Below are 21190 nucleotides of genomic sequence, written 5' to 3'. Positions count from 1 at the left end.
GCAAAATACTGCATGGACTGTCAGCTGTAATACTCCATGTGTATTCGTGGTCAATATGAGTTAGCTTATTTTAAACAGAATGAAACAGCATATTTAATTAATCCTCATGCAGTGCTGTCAAAGTATTGAGTTGTAGGAGAATAATTTTATTGATCAATTAAATTTGCAAAATATTTTCTCTACCTATTTGGGAATCTGGAATATATTTCCTATTATAACACCACATCACAGTCAAATTTAACATGCTAAAAGCCATTATGCCATCAGTGAAAGAATACTGCCAGTTGCTTCACTTGACTGTGTCATATTACTAAAAGAAAGCCCTTAGCAATTTCAACCTAAAATGCAAAATATTTGCTATGTGTGGGTACAAAATAACAGGAAAATAACAGGGAAGAAAGATCTGTCCAGCAACACTTCCTCAACGTTACTGAACAATCTGGGTGGAAAACTTTAGTTTGCCATTAAAGCTGATGATCTAATTGACAGATTAGTCACTATACTAAAGCTATTGACTCTAGCTAGCATCACAAAGAACAAAACAGATCCTTTCAACTAGAAGACTCAGAGAGCAGACTTGGATCCCAATTTTTGAATTTTGTCTTAACAGAATGCCACAACTCAAGACTAATTTAACCATAACTAAAACCTTTGGTGGAAAAAATACATAATGTTGAATAATAAAAGGCAGGAGTCTTGTCTTTCTTACTTAGCCTATTCCAATAATAAGCGACAGTACTCACAAATATACCATTCTGTATGCAATTGTATTGATGTACAGATTCTAATCAGTTAAATACTAATACCAGTGTTGCTACATTCATTATTTTAACTGTTAAAGTCTTAAAAGACCTGCAGAATTGCCTATCAAGGCTCATCACTTAGGCCAAACTTTCTATCCAGAATCTAACACTTGACAAACATCCAGACTGATGGAATCTGGATAACACCAGTTCCAGCAAGAATATTTAACAATCTTTCTCCCAAAATAGGGAAATGCAAAGACATTCAACCTATTACATTATTCCAGATTAGCACACAAAAACCCTTCAGAATTACATGCAGGATCACACTGGTGTGTCAATAAAAGTGACCCAATTCCTTCACTACAGTTTGAAAATTACCTTAAAATGTGCAAGTCCAATGAATCTGAATCCATTTTAACAGCCAGACCATCAACAGTCTGGTGCATTTTTAATGTATATCAACAGACAATAGTGTACAGGTTTCAGTTCTGGAATGAAAGATAGAGAACTCAAGCTTTCCTAAGCAGCAATGTAACTGTAAATTGGATTTCCCTTCCCAAACAGCAATTACCAAACATCATGGCAACAAAAAGATACCTTCTATTAATGGCTGTGTTCTAGTTATTCACGGACTCTTTTCAAGTATTGCATTCTTTCAACTTCTTAGGGGAAAAAGTTAACTTTGTAAGACCTGAATTGCTTCTCCCTCTAATTATTTTCTACATAAAATGTTAGTTTATTGCAACACTTTCACCGTTATTATTAAAAGGTGGGATCCAAATAGCATTGCTTTGCTAACAGAAGACATCTGTCAGCAAAATGGAAGACAATTTGTGGTGGTTGCTCTTCCCCCCATCAGCCTGCACTGCCTCCCTAATTTGGTCTAGAAGGTTTCCCAATCTTCTTGAACAGACTTTAGGATTATGCAGGAAGGGGGAATTGCTTCAAATAGCCTTCCATTCTACTGATAAATGTCAGGGGAGTAATATGGAGTTCCACCCATATTTTTTTACCAGGTTGTATTGCGAGAGGATGAATAAGAAATGTAGAAAATAAAGTTTGCTTTTTAAAAAAAGAAAGGACCATGTGACAGTATGATGCCAACCTGTCTATTTTTTGGCAACTAACAGGTCCTACAAATATTTTCATCTTTTAGTACAAAGAATCACATTTTGGGGGCTGCATTAAATTTTTAGAAACTGGTCTGCTAAAAATATAAACTACTAGATGGTAGTACCTAATATTTAAGGAGACTGACAACCAGTACCTGGGATTTTTTTTGCGGCCTCATCTAACAGATATAAGATGCTAATTACTGGCATGGTAGCCATTTTAGTAATAGAGCAATCTTATGCATGACTACTCAGAAGAAAGTTTCACTCCTAGGTAAGCATATATAGGATTGCTGCCAGGATGATCTGAAGTGGCCAGCTATTTGTTATAAGCTAATAGTGTTTTGTTTCATTTTGTTCTTAAAGAGGTTCAATTATGTTTTGGGCAACAACCATGGACCAGATATTCACTGCAAGAAGATAATCACAAAGTATTTTAATGCTACCACTTTCTATCCAGAACACTAAAACTATTACAAAAAAAGGACAATTCAAACATTTTCTTCAATATTTGCTTCGAACATAACCACACTTTTTTTAAAAAAACAACTAAAATCTTACTTTACACCCTCCCTTCAAGAGTATATTGGACTCCACCTTCTAAAGCAATCATAATTTAGAAGAGCAAATGTTAATTTGATTTAACCTGTCACATCAGCTTTTATCATCTTCTTGCTATCTAAAGAAGGTGAAAGACAATTTTTCATTTTATAACCTAATTCCATTTCAGTTTTATTTAACTGTCTACATTATTCTGTGAGTGTGTGCACATACACAATCACACACAGAAGCAGTGGTATCTACATACAGTTTTACACAAATATTTACATACACATGTTATACACAAACTAATGCGATTCCATGATTTACTTTTAAGTAGAAAGGCATATGCTTTTGTAGCATATTTAATTGTTGCACTGGTCTTACAAGAGTACTATAAACCTTTTGCAACAATTAGCTAAAGCACATTTCATTCAGGATTTTATAGATTGTATATAAAAAATACAATACCTAGAATGCTTATCAAACAAATAATGCTTTATTGGCATCTAAAAAAAACATTAAAATGTATGTTAATTTTTCAATTTTTTAACCCACTGCAGTACGAGCAACAAATCACAGACACGTACTTTTGAGAAATAAGAGACTATAATGCAGAAATATCAAGAACACACCATTCTCTGTATTATTTATGCTCCTTTTGTCTTTTTGGCCAAACTGTAGGAACATATAGTATCACAGCTCTGCCTATGCTTTAAAATTCTGCAGCAGCCTAAAAACCTGGACAAGATACACCAGCACCTGTTTTCAAGTATAACAATTTCCATGGCCAACCTAATAGCAATATCTAAAAATTTCCATTTCTTCCATAGGAAGTCTTTGTTTGTTTGACAAGCTGTTATTTATCCTTGTGAAGTAAAAGCAAGTGGGGTAAGTTTGCGTTTTGTCAGAAAAAAATAAAAAAGAAAAAAGAAAAGAAGGAAAGTTTACCTACCATGTTCAAATTAAGAACAATTTTCTATACAGGTCAGTTGTACAGCTATTTAAGTGAAAGATGAACATGAACATTAGATTAACTTAATTCTGGCAGACAAAAGTGAACTACTAAGGTCCAGTCAGCAATTCATCTATTACAGAGAGAGATGACAACTTTACAAAAGGTATCTTTTTACCTACTGAGTGATGATTATGTCCCCTCAGTTTCTGTGCTTTCTACCACTGGTTCACTTTCTAATTCAGCTTCTGTGTCACTCTTCTCTTTTTTTGTGTCACTTGAAGTTGCCAGCTTTTCATAAAGTTCTGGTTCACCCTGTACTTGCGCTGCAGGTGGCTGACTCTCTGTCTCTGCATTTTCACCATTAACTTGGGGCACACTGTCAGTCTTTTGTTGAGATGTGCCACCTTCAAAAAATTCAAATGCTCTTGGATGTGGAGGGGGTATCCAGTTGTTCTGTATTCTCTCTCTCCCAAATCTGTTTCCATTAATTTCTCTGCCAAAATTAAAATCTCTGTCATCCCTGTCCCTCTGCCTTTCCCAAGGTCTTCGGCGATCATCAAAGTCTCTGTGAGTGTCTTGTTCAAGTCCCCGGTTCCAAGTTGGGCCACTTCGATTTTCAAATCTGTAGTTTGTTTGACGATACCTTTCTCGGTCTTCCTGGAAGCCTTTAAGACCACCAAATGTAGGAAATGAATGATGCTCTCTTTCATCAAAATCTCCTCTTTGTCCCCAGTGCTTATCTGAATTGAAAGCAAAATGGTCTCTCCTACCAAGTCCTTCCATGCCTGGTCTTCCAAAGTTCTCTCTTAAATCTATGTGTGGCCTGGCAAGATGTTCTCTTCCATCTACTGGAGGTCTTCCTAGACTTTCTCTTGGATCTAGTGGTGGCCTTCCAACTGAATCCCTCATATCCACTGAAGAGGTCCGATTAATGTTCTCCCTATTTTCCACTGGAGGAAAGCGATAGTCTCTATCTCCTTCTTGCTGAATGCTGTCATCTCCAAGTGCCAACCTTTTATCTGGATTCGACATGTTATCAACACTTTGTCTACCGGAAGTTCCAAATGGTCTCTCTGTTTGAGTAAACAAATCTCCTGAAAGGAAAGCTCTAGGCGGAGGAAGGGATGGGTCAAGGATTGCTGGAGGAGGAATGCTATGCTGTAGTGGTATTCCAGGCTGCAGGAGAGGAAATCGTGGCCCAGGTGGCTGTGGCATTAGTCCTGAGCGGATATCTACTAGAGGCATTCCAGGCAACCTTTGACTAGCAATAGTTAAATGGGGTACATTTTGAATTCCAGCATGTGGCTGTAACCCTAAAAGTCCAGAGCCACTTGAAATATTTGGTGGTGGTAATCCTAATAGTCCAGAACTACTTGAGACAATCGGTGGTGGCAATCCCAGAATCCCAGAGTTGCTTGATACAATAGGTGGTTGGAGTGCTGCCAAAAGCCCAGAACTACTTGACACTATAGGTGGCTGGACTCCTGACAAAAGTCCAGAGTTACTTGACACTATGGGTGGCTGGAGTCCCATTAGAAGGCTGGAGCTGCTTGAGACAGTCATGGGCTGGAGTCCTGCCAGAAGTCCAGAGCTGCTTGAGACACTTGGAGGCTGGACACCCGTCAAAAGCCCAGAGTTGTTTGAAGCATTAGGTGGCTGAACTCTTGTCAAATGTCCAGAGCTGCTTGACACACTGGCTGGCTGCACAAGCCCAGAACTACTTGAGACACTAGGTGGCTGTATTCCCCCTACAAGCCCCGAACTGGTTGAGACACTTGGTGGTTGCATTCCCCCAGTAAGTCCAGAACTGCTTGAAACATCATCTGGAACTGAAAGGCAAATACAAAAATTTAGGTCAGCAGAAAAAAAGAGTACATACTATGAAATAGCTAATTTTCTTTTTTTAATCAGCTGCTTGTGTTGCTTGAAACTGCAGCAGTTTCATCTCTGAGTTAGATTAAACCAAGATCAACATTTATCAGTTGGTTTCTTATCTGTTTGAAATCGTATTTGTAAAAAGTAAACCCAGCATCTCAAATTTGGGGACAGACTGAATTAAGCAGGATTTGAAATAATAATAAAAATACTCCTAAAATATTTTAACTAGGGTGTCACACAATCAAAATCAAAAGAGGAGATATTTCCCTCTACCTAGTCATGTGAGTTGAGATAAAATATAAAAGAATACAGAAAGGGATTTAAAAATTTGGTGCCATTCTTTGTAAAATGCCAACATGGAACAAGAAATACACATGAATGCTACTGAAAAGGCCTGTAATGCTAATGAAAGTAACATGTACTCTGATCTTATTGTAGAACACCCCAGAATGTAGGAAACAACAGGAACTATGTTCCATATGAGATAGCATGGAGCTCTAGACATTATGAATCCATCTTTTACTCCTCCAGGAAAAAGAAGCAAAATGTTTCTTGGTCTCAGAGAAACACAGTGTTTCAGCAGCTATATCTGCATCTGTTGCACATTCAAAACCAACCTGTCATGTAGAAAGCTAAGCTATGCACTGTGAGTTTTAAAATCAGGGGACATTTTATTATTTGATCAGCACCTTACAATATGTGGCCTTGGCACCAGTAGCTACTCCAATAACTACCCCTTTAGAATACCCATGCAGAAATGACCACTCTAGTTGTACAAACTTTATGAGCAAAGTTTCATTGGGCTACTTACCAGCTCTGTTTTCACTTGATGAAATCTGAAGATCTGCAAGATGTGATCCCTTTTCATCTAAATCTGACTTGTTACTTGACAGAGGAGTAAAAGCACTTCCAGCAGATAATGTTGGGGTGGTAAGACTACTAGAAACAGTGCCAACTGGTAGAGCAAGGTTGCTATAATCTTTCATTGATTCTTGAGCAATTGGTAGCGAAGACTGTACAAGAGCTGTAAAACAGAACACACATACAACTTCTTACAACCCTATGCATGCCTACCCACAATGAAGTCCTGGTATATTCAATAGGATTTGCGCCCTAGTAGAAGTGTTAAAGATTGCAGCTTATGTTGCAGTATCACAGTGAATTCTTTTCATATAGTTGTATGTGCAAATGATGTAATAAAAAAATCTGGTAATCCTAAACTATAGACTAAATATGCTATTTGAAGTATTATCAAGCTACCATTTACAGCAGCACAAAATGAACACACATTTACTTTGCCTTCACCTTACAAGCAAACAAATCATTTTAAAAACAGTTTGCTATCAAAGTAGCTATCATAGAGGCTGGCAAGTTTCTCCTGAGCTACAACTATTTCCATTGATCTACACAATTAAAAACAAAGGACATATTCCAATATAAATACACAACACAGTTAATGTTTTTTTAAAATTCTCATCAGTAGCTCCCTCCAACAAACATACCAAATGTATTTTAAGTTGTCCTCTAAATGTAGGAGCCATTTTGGAGTTTGGTGAAAGAGCACTGCCTAACTGAAGACACAAGGAAAGATATAAACTAACTTACGGGTTGGAACTACCGGCGGTGGAACAGGTGGTGGAACTGGGGGAGGCAAATAACCTAGAAGAAACAAAGAATAAATCTGAATAGACAAAGCCAGCAAAAGTGATCTGAATAACTTATTTGTATAGAAGACAACATTCACTGCATACAGTCGTACCTTGGTTTTCGAACACCTTGTCTCGAACGTTTTGGCTCCCGGATGCCACAAACCTGGAAGTGAGTGTTCTAGTTTGTGAACTTTTTTGGGAAGCCGAACATCCAACGTGGCTTCTGATATAAGAGTGCAGAAAGCTCCTGCAGTCAATCGGAAGCTGCTTTTTGGTTTTCGAACATATTTGGAAGTTGAACGGACTTCCGGAATGGATTCCGTTCGAGAACAAAGGTACAACTGTATTTGCAAGTGCTTGACTGAATTAAAATTATGAGCAAGCGGTATTATTTAAACCAATATATTCTGTTTTGCATCTTTTGTGTTTTAAAGTGCAGTTGTATGGGGTTTTTTATTTTATTGTTTCATCTTCTTGTAAGCCGTTCTGAGGTTTTTACAATCAAGTGGTGTATAAATTTTAATGAAATAAAGGAGTATCATTTAAGCATTAGAAGTTAAATAAACATACGTCAGTTAACTCCAACAGCCCATCCTATGTATGCATACTTAGAAGCAAATCCCACAGGATTCAATGAAGTTTACATCCAAGTATGGATCTTTTAATCAGATCAATCTATGTGAATTTATGCATAAATTTATGTCTAAATTATATAAAGGTAACTTACCAGGAGGTGGGTGTGAAGGATTGAAGCTTGCTCTCATGAAGGGAGGTGGAGGAATTGGACTATAGCCAGGAGGAGGGACAGACATTGTAACAGGAAATGTTGGTGGTACTAAACTAACTGCTGGCACAGATGGAGCTACAGGAATCTGTTTAGGAGAAAAGTAAAGTATGTCTTCAATATTTACATAATCCCGTTATTTTAAGGCTATGCAGATTTACTGGGAAGTAAGTCTCACTGAATGTAGCATTACTTCCTCTGGAAAACATGCCTAGTATTGGGATGTATAAGTAATAATTAGAATCAAAATCTACACAATGACAATAGTAACTATGGTCTTCCAAAATGTGAATTAAAGGCTGTTAAGCCTGCTCCATCTTGCAGTGTCACTTCTTACTAAATCTACTGTACACTGCTCTGATCTCCTCCACAGCCAACCAGCACTATTGTACTGTATCAATATTGCCTAAAAATCATGTCTGATTGGCTGAAATTTCCCAACATTTTGGAGCTTAAGTGAATACAGAAAGTCCTTAACACAAAAAGCTAACTCAAAGGTATTTTGGTTAATTGAAAGAAACAAATGACTAAGTAAGAGAAAAAGAGATCCCTGAAATAATTAAGCAAAAACATAAACAATTAAACTCACAAAAACAAACTCCCAGATCTGGAGAGACCCCGCAGTGAGCAGAGCAGAATCTAATAACATACGACCGGCAGGGAATATTGCCTTTTCATCATTAGTGTACAATGAAAATTCACAGGAAATCCAATTTTCAAACTCATCCAGAGAGAAAATAGGAACTGGATGTCTAAAAGCAACCACTTATCCTTAGAGGTTCAGAGGAGATTCTTGTCACACTTGTCTACCACCTATGTGTTAGTTTCTGTTTCCCTCACTGAGCAGCAGCTGCAAGTCATGGGACTTTGTTTTCATTCCACAGTGCAGATACTGTTCAATTCTCACGGGAAAGGGAGACTGGATGTGACGTTCACTGGTTTCCTGTTTCTTTGTTCTTTCGTTTCTTTGGGAGTTGCTCTCTGCTTCTCACAGAGACAAGATGTATATTTGTATGCTCTCAGCATAGGTTAGAAATAAAGCTTGGCAATGTAGCACCATATCTGCTTCATCCTTTCGTTTGCGGACTCTGGGATGTTTACTCTGCTGGGCTCAAGGCAAGATGAGCCATATCAGCTCAAGGGCCGGAGCTGAATAAAACTAACACTATGTGCTTAGGGCTTGACTCTACTGAAGGATTTCCTCTGGTCCATTTTGTGGTGATTGTCAAGAGGCTGAAATAAGTGCCCATGCTAATGACTGTGAGTGGGACCTCCACACAGAAAAGGACAATCATAATCTTTCAGCACTGAAAGAATCATCACCTGGATGCTAGGCCTGCTTTCGGACTTAGGGATGTATATACTAAATAAATATCTCTTCAGACCATCTTAAACCTGCAGCATATTTTAGGGTGTTATTGGGTTGTTATTTTTATTTTGATTATATATATTGTGATTTTTATGTTGATCTTTTATGTGACCTGCTCTGAGACCTCTGGGTATAGGGCAGTACATAAATTCAATCAATCAATCAAATAATAATAATCATCTCTCTCTCTCTATATATATATTTCCTTCAGATGCACAACCTTTAGACATAAAAATGGTTAAAAGTGTATAGTTAGTGTCACTTTACATTGCATAGACAATAAAAGATACTCATAATTATGGAGTACTAATAATTGGGTGTTTCTTCAACTCACAGCTAACTAGAGCATTGGGAAAGTGAGCATGCAGGGAGAGAGATTTACTGTAAATCAGGGGTGGCAAAATGCTGGTCCATGAGCCTATTCTGGCAGCCTTCTAGCCCCTGATCAGACAGCAGCTCTAAACAAAGCCCCTCTTCTCACCACCAGTGAACAGATAGGAATGCTCCAGAAACAAGAAGGAGCACAATGATGTGATCCATGTTACCTGGGTGCTCAGCAAGCATTGGAGGAGACACCTTCCTGATTCTGGAGCATTCTGATCTGCCCACTGGTGATGAGCACAAGGGGTTTCATTCTGTGTCATCAAAGCTAGAGTGATTTTGATCCTGATCATCCTTGGGGAAAGTGTGTTGAGTTGGAGGTGAGTTAATTCTGACTTATAAATTATAATGGAAGATGGGGGGGATGGAATATCCACTGTCTCTATTTGGGGGGCTTACTCTACTGTCATCCGGTACTATACCAGCTGCACTGGCTCCCGGTGGAGTACAGGATCAGGTTTAAGGTGCTGGTTTTAACCTTTAAAGCCCTATACGGCCTAGGACCCTCGTACCTACGGGACCGCCTCTCCTGGTATGCCCCACAGAGGAACCTACGGTCTGCAAATAAAAACATCCTGAAGGTCCCAGGCCTCAGAGAGGTTAGGCTGGCCTCAACTAGAGCCAGGGCTTTCTCGGCTGCGGCTCCAATCTGGTGGAACGCTCTGTCACAAGAGACTAGGGCCCTGCGGGACCTGACATCTTTCCGCAAGGCCTGCAAGACAGAGTTGTTCCACCAGGCCTTTGGTCAGGGCCCAGCCTGACTCCCTCCTCTGGCAACCTGCACAGAACTTTGCTTAACGGTTGCCATTAAATTGATTTTAATTAATTTTATAATGAAATGTTTTAGAATGTTGGATTATTTGATTGTTTGATTATTTGTTTGTTGTTAGCCGCCCTGAGCCTGGCTTTGGCTGGGGAGGGCGGGATATAAATAAAATTTATTATTATTATTATTATCCCCTATCCCCGGGCAGCAGGTCGTTCCCCACTGCTGCTGGGAAGATTGGGAGCCCTCATTCTTTGCCAGACTGGCTATATCAGTGGTCCCTTACTAGCTGAGTACTCTCTCTTGAGGGCTGGACATGTAGTCTATCTATTTTAGCATATACCCCCTTCCTTCTGCAGTTAGCAGCCCTTCAGCTTATTGGAGAGCAATCTTCCTGGACAACTTGCTTTAAGATCCATGGGCATAGCCAAGGGGTTGTGGTTGGGAGCAGCTGCTGCCCCAATCAAGAAAATAAATAAAAATGCTTAACTGACCAATCGTGTCACAGATAACTCAGTTCTGCTCCCCCCCCCCAACATAATGCCTGACTATGCCCATGCCAAGACCCCATAACAGAAGTATCAATTCTTCGCTTTCTTCTTTTCAAATGGTATGGGGGATGAGGGGGACTTCTCCTACAAACTGCAAGGGGTCAGAAACCTTAAGAAAAGTCTCTGCTAAAAGGGGAAGCAAAACCTGCCTGGCTTTGCAGGCTGCAAAAGTCAGGCTTTTGTGCTAGATGGCAGCAATAATCAAGAAGGGCAGAGTAAAAACTTTTGAAACCAGAAAATTTCAAGTCCTGCTTGCTGACACAGAATATAACCCATTCCATGTCTGACTACCTTTCCTGGATGAGAAAAGCAAAGACAGAATTGAGTCCAATACTAACCTGTAGCATAGTGACAGACTGTGTGTAAGTTTCTGTTTGGGTTGTTACGGCTGTGGTCTTGTCAACTGTTGTAGTCTGGGTTGTTTGCACAGGCTCTTTTGTGGTCTCTGAGCTTCTTGCAGTTTCCCATTCTTAAGAAAAGAAACAAGATAACCAGATTTAATTAGTGTTTCAATAAAGAAAGAAAAGGACAATTGGTCTTACCTGAATAGTAGATTTATTAGGTGGATGATGTAGTGTTCAGATTGGGCTGTTTCTCTTGTACGAGACTCAGGCAGAAGCAAATAATTGTGTGAGTTAGACCGCTTCTCAGTTTTTCAGACGCGCCAAGCAGGAGCATGGTCACAAAAATCTAAAACTAAATTAAATACAAGGGCCTACCTCCCCCCGGCTAACACGTGACCAAGAACCAGAGTAAAGAAAATCAACCCATAATAAAATTCAGGTATATATACCATCCACTTCCTGACAATGTAATGCAAAAGAAATAATAATGTCATATAATGTACACAGTAAGAAACTGTTAAGGAAGTAGCGTGTGGTTGCTGCAACAGGTAGCCCAAGCCGCAAAAATCATTGAGGAGAATGGCAGCCCAACCGCTGAAACAGCAACTGCCAGCAACAGGAAATAAAGCCCAAAAGTAAATAATTAATTGGAAATAGAAGCAAAACACTGAACATGGAATAGCAAAAGACGTATAGCTGGGAGACAGGGTTCTTTTTGGGGGGGGGGGTGTTTTACTTTAGCGGAGGACAAATCAAAGGGCAGACACCAAACAGTAACAAAGACAGGACAAAGTATCAGACAAGCAGATTCAGAAGAGGAAGATTGCCAAGTACAGTGGTGCCTCTGGTTGCGAACGGGATCAGTTCCGGAGGCCCGTTCGCAACACGAAAAGAGCAGAACCCACAGCGGCACGTCTGCGCACGCGCGGGTTGCAATTCGCCACTTCTGTGCATGTGGCGAAACCGGAAGTAACACTTTCCGGTACTTCCGGGTTGCCGCAGGACGTAACCTGAAAGAACGTAACGTGAAGCGGAGGTAACATGAGGTATGACTGTAACTAAGAATAACAAAGAAAGGAGTTACAGAGGGCTCAGTTGAATAACAGCCAAAACAGTGGTCTACCTCCCACAATTCTTTGCTCCTGCCTGAGTCTCATGCAAGAGGAACAGCCCAATCTGAACACTTCATCGTCCACCATAATAAATTGAAAATATTAAAACATTTTCAGAATACTTTCCATGAAACCTAAATCTTTTTAATGACTGGAGAATAAGGGGATATGCTCAGAAAAACTGCCCGGTCATAGCCAATTCATGAAAACTCTTATGCACAGCTAGATGTGAACTACTAAACTTGCTTGTTGAATCTACAGTGAAGGCAGTCAACAATTCGTGCCTGATAGTTTTAGAAACTCTTATATCGACAGTTTGTTGAAAACCATTAACTAGAGTTTTTTTGTTATACCATCCTTAGAAGATCTAATATGGTAAGTTTTAGAGCACAATCCTACATGTTTACTCAGAAGTAAATACAAGTATGCCGTATGGAACTGACTCCTTAGTGAATTAGTTTAGTATTGTCAATCAGTCCTAAAGAAGCTTACTCAGTAAGTCCTAATGAGCTGAATGGGACTTACTGCCAAAGAAGGGTATAGAGGACTGCAGTCTTAGTCTGGCAATCAATCTAGTGCAAGACAGAAATTTTCTAGTGACTTTAGAAACTGGACACTTATGATTCAGTCTGACTGCCAACTGCTAGCCTACCTCTTAATTAGTATGATAAAAAACACCTGTCATTATCATTCTAATGGGCACATCTAGTATCTTGGAAACACATTTTTCTGTAACAAATAATGAAAATAAATAAACCATTCTTACCACTATTTACTGTTTCCTGGTCAATCATGCCTCCTTCTGCAAAGCCATCTAAATCATCCAATTTAACTTTTTCCCAAGGTATATATGAAACTCCAACATCTGCATCCCAAAATTGTTTGTATTCAGTTTTCACACCTTTGTTTAAAGCCCATGCAATCTGAAAATAGAATGCAATTCAATAGTTATGGAAATAAATCACAACTAACATTTCTACCAGGCTTTTGATCTCCTTTCAAACATACTAACCAACAGTCCTATTACATTGTTCATAAGATGGAAGAACTCGCTATGCAAAACCTTCAATATATCCAAATTAAAATGAATTCTTTCACCATCATGTAACTATTTTTCTCTTTTGAGTTATACTTTCTACAACTTCATTATCAAGTTATTTAGCACAAACCAAATTCTTTGAGCCCTTTGTCCTCTATAATTATTGTGTTGTACTTGCCTGAAATTCTTCCCCTGTAACAATCCCCCCCAAATGATGCTCTAATGCAGATACTGTTACCACCAGCCATAAAGTTATATTAACTGGTGTTTTAAAACTGTGTTCCTGTTGATTTCCCATTTTGAAATATTCCACTTGTAATTCTAATCACTGTCTTGACAAGATAATTATTCTAGAGTATTAAGAAATTCCTATTTTTTCTCAGTAACTATAGGTATTACCAACCATGAAATGTTATATTCTTCACTGTATATGAAAGCAAACAATTACTATAATTTATCTTGAAGATGAATAATATGAAGACGTACCTTAATAATTTTAGATCCAATCTTGTAGGATCCAGAGCTTAGTTTCTGAAGCGCACGATAGGCATCTTGTCTATGAACCATACAGACATACGCACAGCCCCTGGGAGGGATCATCTATAAGCAAGAGTCAAGTAATAGTAAAATGTAAACTAACGGTTAGGAATCAGGAATGGCCATCATGGCGGGGCAGTGCTATCCTCTCAACTCTGCTGTTGCTGCCACTTACTAAGAATGTGCAGAGCTGTGCATCAGTCAAAGTCTCTGGTACTCCAATCCTGTGCTCACAAAGCTCTGACCTTACCACTGCCCTGCCCCAGTACACAGCAGTGACACCAAGTGTCAAGAAGGTGACTCCACAACACTCTTTCAGCTGTGATCCCGTCTCCACCACCACCACATGCACACACTTTATGTCAGTTTCCCCTCCTTCAGCACCTACCATGCCATTCTGGAGGGTCAACCTGACTTTCAGGAGTGACGTTTCAAGAACCACAATGAGCTGCAGATGCAATGGAGAGGCAGGCAAACCTGCCTTGTTGTGTAAGCAGAACTCCACTTAAATTCCTCTAGAACTAGCTAGGAAGTACAGTTACCTCTATGTAAAAAGGTAAAGGTAAAGGGACCACTGACAATTAAGTCCAGTTGTGAATGACTCTGGGGTTGCGGCGTTCATCTCGCTTTAAGGACCGAGGGAGCCGGCGTTTGTCCACTTCCGCAGACAATTTTTCCAGGTCATGTGGCCAGCATGACTAAGCCGCTTCTGGCGAAACCAGAGCAGTGCACGGAAATGCCATTTACCTTCCCGCCAGAGCGGTACCTATTTATCTACTTGCACTGTGTGCTTTCAAACTGCTAGGTTAGCAGAAGCTGGGACAGAACAATGGGAGCTCTCCCCGTCGCAGGGATTCAAACCGCTGACCTTTCAATTGGCAAGCCCAAGCAGCACAATGGTTTAACCCACAGCACCACCCACATCCCTTACCGCTATGTACTAACTCTTATTTTCTACTAACGAGTACACAACTGTTCAAACAAGGTTATATTATTTTTAAAAAGAAATATGCTGATTATTTCACTTACATTTATAGATTCTATTTGTCCAAATTCTTCAAATAAATTGGTTAAATCTTGCTGGGTGGCTTTCTTGTCCACCTGACCAACCCAAAGTGTAGTACTGCAGACTGTAAAAACAAATTTTGGATAAATCAAATAAGAGTTTGTCGCATATGTTCACTTAAGCTGGAATCTTTTACGCAGGCTTTTGCCACAGACAAGCTAAAGCAAGTTGGGGCCTTGCACAGGGCATGTAATGTATCAAACCAATAAATACAATTGTTTAATTTAAGCAGAGAATTCTACTCTTAACTAACCCCTACCATAAAGCATGTAAAATCTCATGCCAAAACTAATATGTACTGTAAACACATTGTAGGAAAGTGAATTAGGAAATGTTAGAAAAAAATATCCCAAGAAATCAGTCTCAACCCTCTGCTTCTTTTGAAAGAATGACTAATAACACATTAAATATTATTTTATTCTTAGAAACATTAAACTGCAAGCAGATGACTTACCACTTAGTGTTTTTGACCGTATAGGAGGCAACCCTTTTTTCTGTCGTTCTTTTTCCCTCTCTCTAGCTCTTCTTTCACTTGAGTAGGACCTGGAGGACTTCCTCTTCCTTTCCCTTGATCTAGAGCGCGAACGCTTTCTATGTTTACGCTTTCTAGAGCCAGATCGTGATCTGGACCTTCTTTTTCTTGGAGACCTGTAAAATAATCAGTTTAATGCTGCTAACATAACACTCATAAGAAAAGCACAAAACTCATTTTGGTTTTTGAACTTTGGGACAAAAAAAAATCTACTATATGAAGAAAATTACAAAATTACCTTGAGCGGGATCTTGAACGTGTTCTTGATCTTGAAGGAACTACAGGTTTCTTTTCCTCTTGCTCAAATACCTCTTGTTCTACAACTTCTTGACCTTCATCTATGTCCATGTCCTGAATATAGAAGAAAGAGGGGCTCACACCAAAGTACAGGAAAACATGCTCACAATAATTTCGCAAAAGCAATCTATATGCACAAAATGGCTTGCATATGAAGGTCTTATTCCTCATTGCAGTTCTATATGCAGGAAAGTGTGATGTGGGAAAATCCCCACATGCAAAATTTGAGGGTATATGTGCTATTCTCTAGTGGCGCACATATTCATGAAATTATCACTTCCTTCAGAAAGGATAGCAACCATCTGTTCAATGAATGGGGAAGAATTCTTAGGCCCAGTATCATATCTATAGCATATTGCTGCCCAGAAAGACCCTAACAAAGGCTAGTGCATTTATCCTTTATTTTACAAAATTTACATTACTGGTCTTGTAAACTGTAACCACAGAGATCACACTTTATAGATGCAAATAGAAACAGCGAATTTCACCTGTTGTTGAACATCCATTGAATTGTCAAGATTTGTTTCTACTTCTAAAAACTGTTGGTGGCTGCTGTCTTGTGAAGGTGATGCTGAATGCTCAGAGCCAAAATTCCCTTCTTGTGTTTCCTCAGGACTTGCCTGCAAAAAGAAATTATGCAAGGTTAATATTTCCATCCGTTTTACCTGAAACTGTACTGGCTTAGCAGGAAGAGGCATGCTGTACATATGTAGCAACCCCATTTGGCATAAACCTGTATCATTATTAGAATATTTGTTGGTTTGTTTATTTTTGCCCAATTATGTGAAAAGACCAAGAGAAGAGCTGTTGCAATTCTAGTGAGGAATCAAAACATTAATATTATGAACTGCGAAAAATATTGTAAGATGAACTTAGAATGCAAAGTTCTGCATTTTAAGGAACTGTTGCATCAAAAATTACATTTATTGTTTGTTTATTAAATTTCTATATTGCCCTTCATCTGAGGATCACAGGGTGGTTTACAATATACCGTATTTTTTGCTCTATAAGACTCACCTTTTCCCTCCTAAAAAGTAAGGGGAAGTGTGTGTGCGTCTTATGGAGTGAATGCGCTCTGTGCAGCTATCCCAGAAGCCAGAACAGCAAGAGGGATTGCTGCTTTCACTGCGCAGCGATCCCTCTTGCTGTTCTGGCTTCTGAGATTCAGAATATTTTTTTTCTTGTTTTCCTCCTCCAAAAACTATGTGCGTCTTGTGGTCTGTTGCATCTTATAGAGCGAAAAATACGGTATATATATATATATGTTACACAGGAGAAGTTAACAAATTTGCTGCTTTTTGAGACTAAAATTATGACTCCATCAAATGCCACTCAGAGCATAGATTCATAAATCCAGATGGATATGTTAGAAGTGTGTTAGATGTCAATGCTTGGTGACATCTAGTGGCAAATCTACTCAGGTTATCTCCTGAAAAATGAAACAAATTCTCCTGAAAAAGGAAACCAGTACTGAAGAATACCAATATTAAACTAATTCTCAGCATTACAACTCTGTTCAGCTGTATACGATTTTTAATTCATCCATCTCAAAGTTTGCCAACACCTTTTCACTATGCAAACCCTGTACAGTGGCACCTCGGGTTAAGTACTTAATTCGTTCCAGAGGTCCGTTCTTAACCTGAAACTGTTCTTAACCTGAAGCACCACTTTAGCTAATGGGGCCTCCTGCTGCCACTGTGCCGCCGGAACACGATTTCTGTTCTCATCCTGAAGCAAAGTTCTTAACCTGAGGTACTATTTCTGGGTTAGCGGAGTCTGTAACCTGAATCGTCTGTAACCTGAAGTGTATGTAACCCGAGGTACCACTGTATTTCATTTGATGACTATTTATAACTAGACTGTTGTGAGAGAGGTTAGTTTTACCCTACTGATGATGTGTTGTTGCGATCGTAATCCTGCTCAGTACGAGAGGAACAGCAGGTTCAGACCTTTGGTGTATGTGCTTGGCTGTTGAGCCAATGGGGTGAAGCTACGATCTGTCGGATTATAACTGAACGCCTCTAAGTCAGAATCCCCCCAAATGTATTTATAACTATTATCTAATTCCCACTTTAGCTGTGTTTCTGCTATCAGAATATTTTTACTGAAACAATCAATTTTCTTTCAAATCCATTCCTAGTCTCTCAATTCAGATACTCTTTGTACAAGTCCTTTGCAAAACTATGTAAATCTACAAAGTAGGGCTGCTATGCTCCAAATTCACACAGTTATGAAGGGATGTTTACTACTAGTATTATTTCGGGGTTATGACACTAAGAAAAAAGGCCTAAATTATGCAAGCCTTTCTTCATAACCTTCTGCCACCCCACTTGAATAGTTTGAACTTTGGCCTTGAAAGCTGCTTAAAGAGAATGTCATTGGGATATTGCTACATACTCCAGTTTGCGTTTAAGCCACTTTCACCAAACCCTCATCCCCAAGCACTTTTTGATCTCAGGGAAGTGCTTCTTGGTGGCAACTGATCAGAAGAAATCACTTCAAAACACACACACAGTTGCATGTGTGCCTCTTTGTACTGCTGCCTTCACTGTGTGAAAAACATTAAAAGTAAGTTGTAATGCTTTTCTGCTTTTATGATAAAAAACATTAAAGTAAAAATCACTTTTGCTAACTAGAAACATAGTAATAATACTAAAAAGATGGCCACCTATCGTCCAAAAAAGAAAATATTATACCTTTGGAGGTTGCTGCTCCAGAAGCTGCTGGCGGAGATGTTCTAGGTTTTGTTGCTGTAACTGTTCAGCTAGTTGGTGAAAAAGTGAGTTGTTCACAGATTCAGATACAAGAGGCCTAAAACACACAATTAGAACAGTCAATCAGCTTCTAGTAATAATCTTATAGATTGCTTTAATACAAAAACAAGTTCGGTAATAGGGCTGTGCGATAAATCGCCATATCGTGGTAAGTGTTTCAACAAGGCAATATACTGGTGAACAAAAGGTGGAGACTTGACAGCTTCCAAGGGGGTAGCTCAGTTGAACCTATACTTGACAGATACTTTACAGATTAATTGCAGGCACCTGGTCTCCTGCTTTGTTTGCTCTCTCATGCCTCACTCTAACCTGTAAGAAATGATGATAAGCCCTCACACAAACCAGCAAACACTTTCAGCTTCATAGTATCTTTCCACTTACTCAGCTAATTATTCAGAGTCTGCTAACAATCCAGGAGGAGACCCCCCCCCCCAGCTAGACAATCAAATATCCTGGGAAAAGTAAAAAAAGTAAACAAAAAACTGGAAAGCACTTCTTTCTTCCCTCACATTCACCCCCACCAGTGGAAAAAAAGAGGGCGAAGAGTTTTATTTTCATTTTCTGGTGGTATTTGTCTTGTTGGTTCCCCCTAAATAGCCTTCCTCCATATTAAAAAGAAAGGGTTTTTAAAAGTTTAAATAAGACTAGCTTTTTGCTTGCCCTCCCTCCCTCCCTTTGACAAAAAGGAAGAGATGGGTGGATGAGGGCTTCTGTGGGGCAGCTTCTGTGGGGTGATGGTGGAGGGGAGTGGATTAACTAGCTGCCTTATGCTGAAATGGGAGGTTGGGTAGTATGTGAGAATGATGGGGAAGGTGTTTTTCGGTAAGCAGTGCAGGCAAATGCGTATGTACTCACAAGCAAGCCCTACTGAATTCAATGAGGCTTACCCCCAGGAAAGCAGAAGTAAGTTTAGTTGAACTCAGTGGGGCTTACACATGCACAGATTCCACTTAGACCTCTGAGTGGGGAAGCAGATGCAACTTGACTAGTAAATCACCTAAAGTACTCTTAAATTAGTTTAAAATACATTAAATATTTTATATGGAGGTTTAATATTTTTGTGAAATCTACTACTTCCTTACATTTTAAGGCCCTCCACCGCCGCAGGGAGCCTCATCAAGGCCCATAGCTGCTACAAGGAAGTGCAGCACGCCCTCTGCAGCTGCGAGGAGATACAGTGGGACCCTCGGACCACAGGGAGGCGCAGCAAGGCCCTCAACCATATGGTGATATATCTCAATATTGTGATATTTAGCTGGTGATATATCATGATGTTGAAAATCAGGTATCACCCAGCCCTATTCAGTAATACAACTGAATTTTACACTAATTTGCAATCTGTTGCTATAGCCTTGAGGTTACTATAATAGCTTTGACCCAAAGATGCTGTTGCAGGCCTCCCTGTATTCTTGCTCTTGTTACAACTCCGAGGGCCAAATCTTATGCTAGTTTAGAAGGCTCCCCAGGAAGCAGCTTTTGGCAGCACAAAGGGCTCCAGTAGGAAGGGGGAAGCAAGAAAGTATTTATCAAAGGAACTCGTACCACTCCTTTCTCCTTCAAAAGAAACTGCTCAAGAAGTTTGCAACATACTCACTGATACAATATGACAGTTTAAAACAGAGAAGAACACAACCCATGGAAGTTAGTATCCAAGCCAATGTTCTATGTACATTTAGATTAATGAAGCATGGGACTTTGAAAATATGTTTTAAGGACAGAGTACAAGATTCTAACATCTGCTACAGCAAATCATTTTTTGTAAAAGACAAGCAACTTTGAAACAAGCAACATTCAGCGTAACAGGAACAATATCAAAAGTAGCAAACTCTGCAACCAAAAGGCTTCAATGAAAATTAAACTCATTTTAGAAGTTTCCACTGAGATTTAAATCCAATGAAAATCTGAAGTAAAGAAAAGCCTTATTAATTCGCTGGGACTAACATAGCACTAGATATTATAATAAGTAATGTAACTAATTGTTTTGCCTTTGCCCACCTAACAAAGTTTGAAAAAAGGGAATCTAAATAGGTACACCCAAAGATACTTCAATATAAAATAGGTACATTTATATAAAGTGGTTTAGAAGTGCTTTTAATTAAATACTGCTTTTAGATTATCACTTATTAGCTTAATAGGCCAATATAGAAATGAGCATTCTGTCTACACATGCAGCCCCTCCGCTTTGCAAGCAAGCAAGCAAACCAAGCAACCAGGAAGTCTACTTTTCACACTATTTCCACTTGATATATTAAACGAAGTGAAGTCTTACAGTTGGGAAGTTGGAGTTTCTTTTTTAGGTTCTTCATTAATGTCAGCTTCTTCACCAAAATCGCTAAACCTATCCATCAGCTTCTAGGAGAAAACAAACAATGCATTAGAAATGCACTATATACACAAACTATTCAAGATGGCATGTTAAAAGGAGGGCACACTAGCTTACTTGTTTATTTTTGGCCTGTTGGAAATGTACATTTTCATATGTCTGTATATATTTTACTTACTTGGCATATGAAAATGGTAATACAGATAAGCCATAAATAGGATGAGACTAATGAATACAACTTAGTTCTTTGTACGGTTACATCTTATGCCTGGGTTAAATGTGATGTTTGATATGCTAGAAAAAACCAGCACACCTCAAACAAATGCAGCCAGTGCCCCATTTAAATTGGGTTACCTATACATATGTATAAAACTAGTGGTATATTTAAATTGGGTTACCTTACTGAATCAGGGATCTATGTCCCAGGTTTAT

General features: G+C 39.1%; 1 protein-coding gene across 4 annotated transcripts in view; it reads right to left on the bottom strand.

The window, feature by feature from the left end:
• SCAF8 (SR-related CTD associated factor 8) overlaps positions 1 to 21190 on the bottom strand; it is a 74279-nt gene that overhangs the window by 34967 nt on the left and 18122 nt on the right. For 2 of the 4 annotated variants that reach the window (XM_080998364.1, XM_080998365.1), the window contains exons 8-20: positions 20705 to 20787; positions 18358 to 18472; positions 16150 to 16281; positions 15603 to 15715; positions 15287 to 15480; positions 14796 to 14896; positions 13716 to 13829; positions 12957 to 13113; positions 11073 to 11203; positions 7611 to 7755; positions 6840 to 6893; positions 6046 to 6258; positions 3532 to 5185 (exon numbers count right to left, since the gene is read on the bottom strand). In XM_080998364.1, the coding sequence (XP_080854490.1) occupies positions 3546 to 5185; positions 6046 to 6258; positions 6840 to 6893; positions 7611 to 7755; positions 11073 to 11203; positions 12957 to 13113; positions 13716 to 13829; positions 14796 to 14896; positions 15287 to 15480; positions 15603 to 15715; positions 16150 to 16281; positions 18358 to 18472; positions 20705 to 20787 (3192 nt within the window). In that variant the 3' untranslated portion in view covers positions 3532 to 3545. Of the gene's footprint in view, positions 1 to 1124; positions 1235 to 2277; positions 5186 to 6045; positions 6259 to 6839; positions 6894 to 7610; positions 7756 to 11072; positions 11204 to 12956; positions 13114 to 13715; positions 13830 to 14795; positions 14897 to 15286; positions 15481 to 15602; positions 15716 to 16149; positions 16282 to 18357; positions 18473 to 20704; positions 20788 to 21190 lie in introns of those variants that run through there. The other 2 variants (XR_013983903.1, XM_080998366.1) reach the window with 2 other exon arrangements.

The sequence above is a fragment of the Podarcis pityusensis genome, assembly GCF_964106645.2.
Source record: "Podarcis pityusensis genome assembly, chromosome: 3".
NCBI classification, from domain to species: Eukaryota; Metazoa; Chordata; class Lepidosauria; order Squamata; family Lacertidae; genus Podarcis; species Podarcis pityusensis.
The sequence above is the reverse complement of the archived record's forward strand: the minus strand, read 5'-3'. Positions and strand labels throughout refer to the sequence as shown.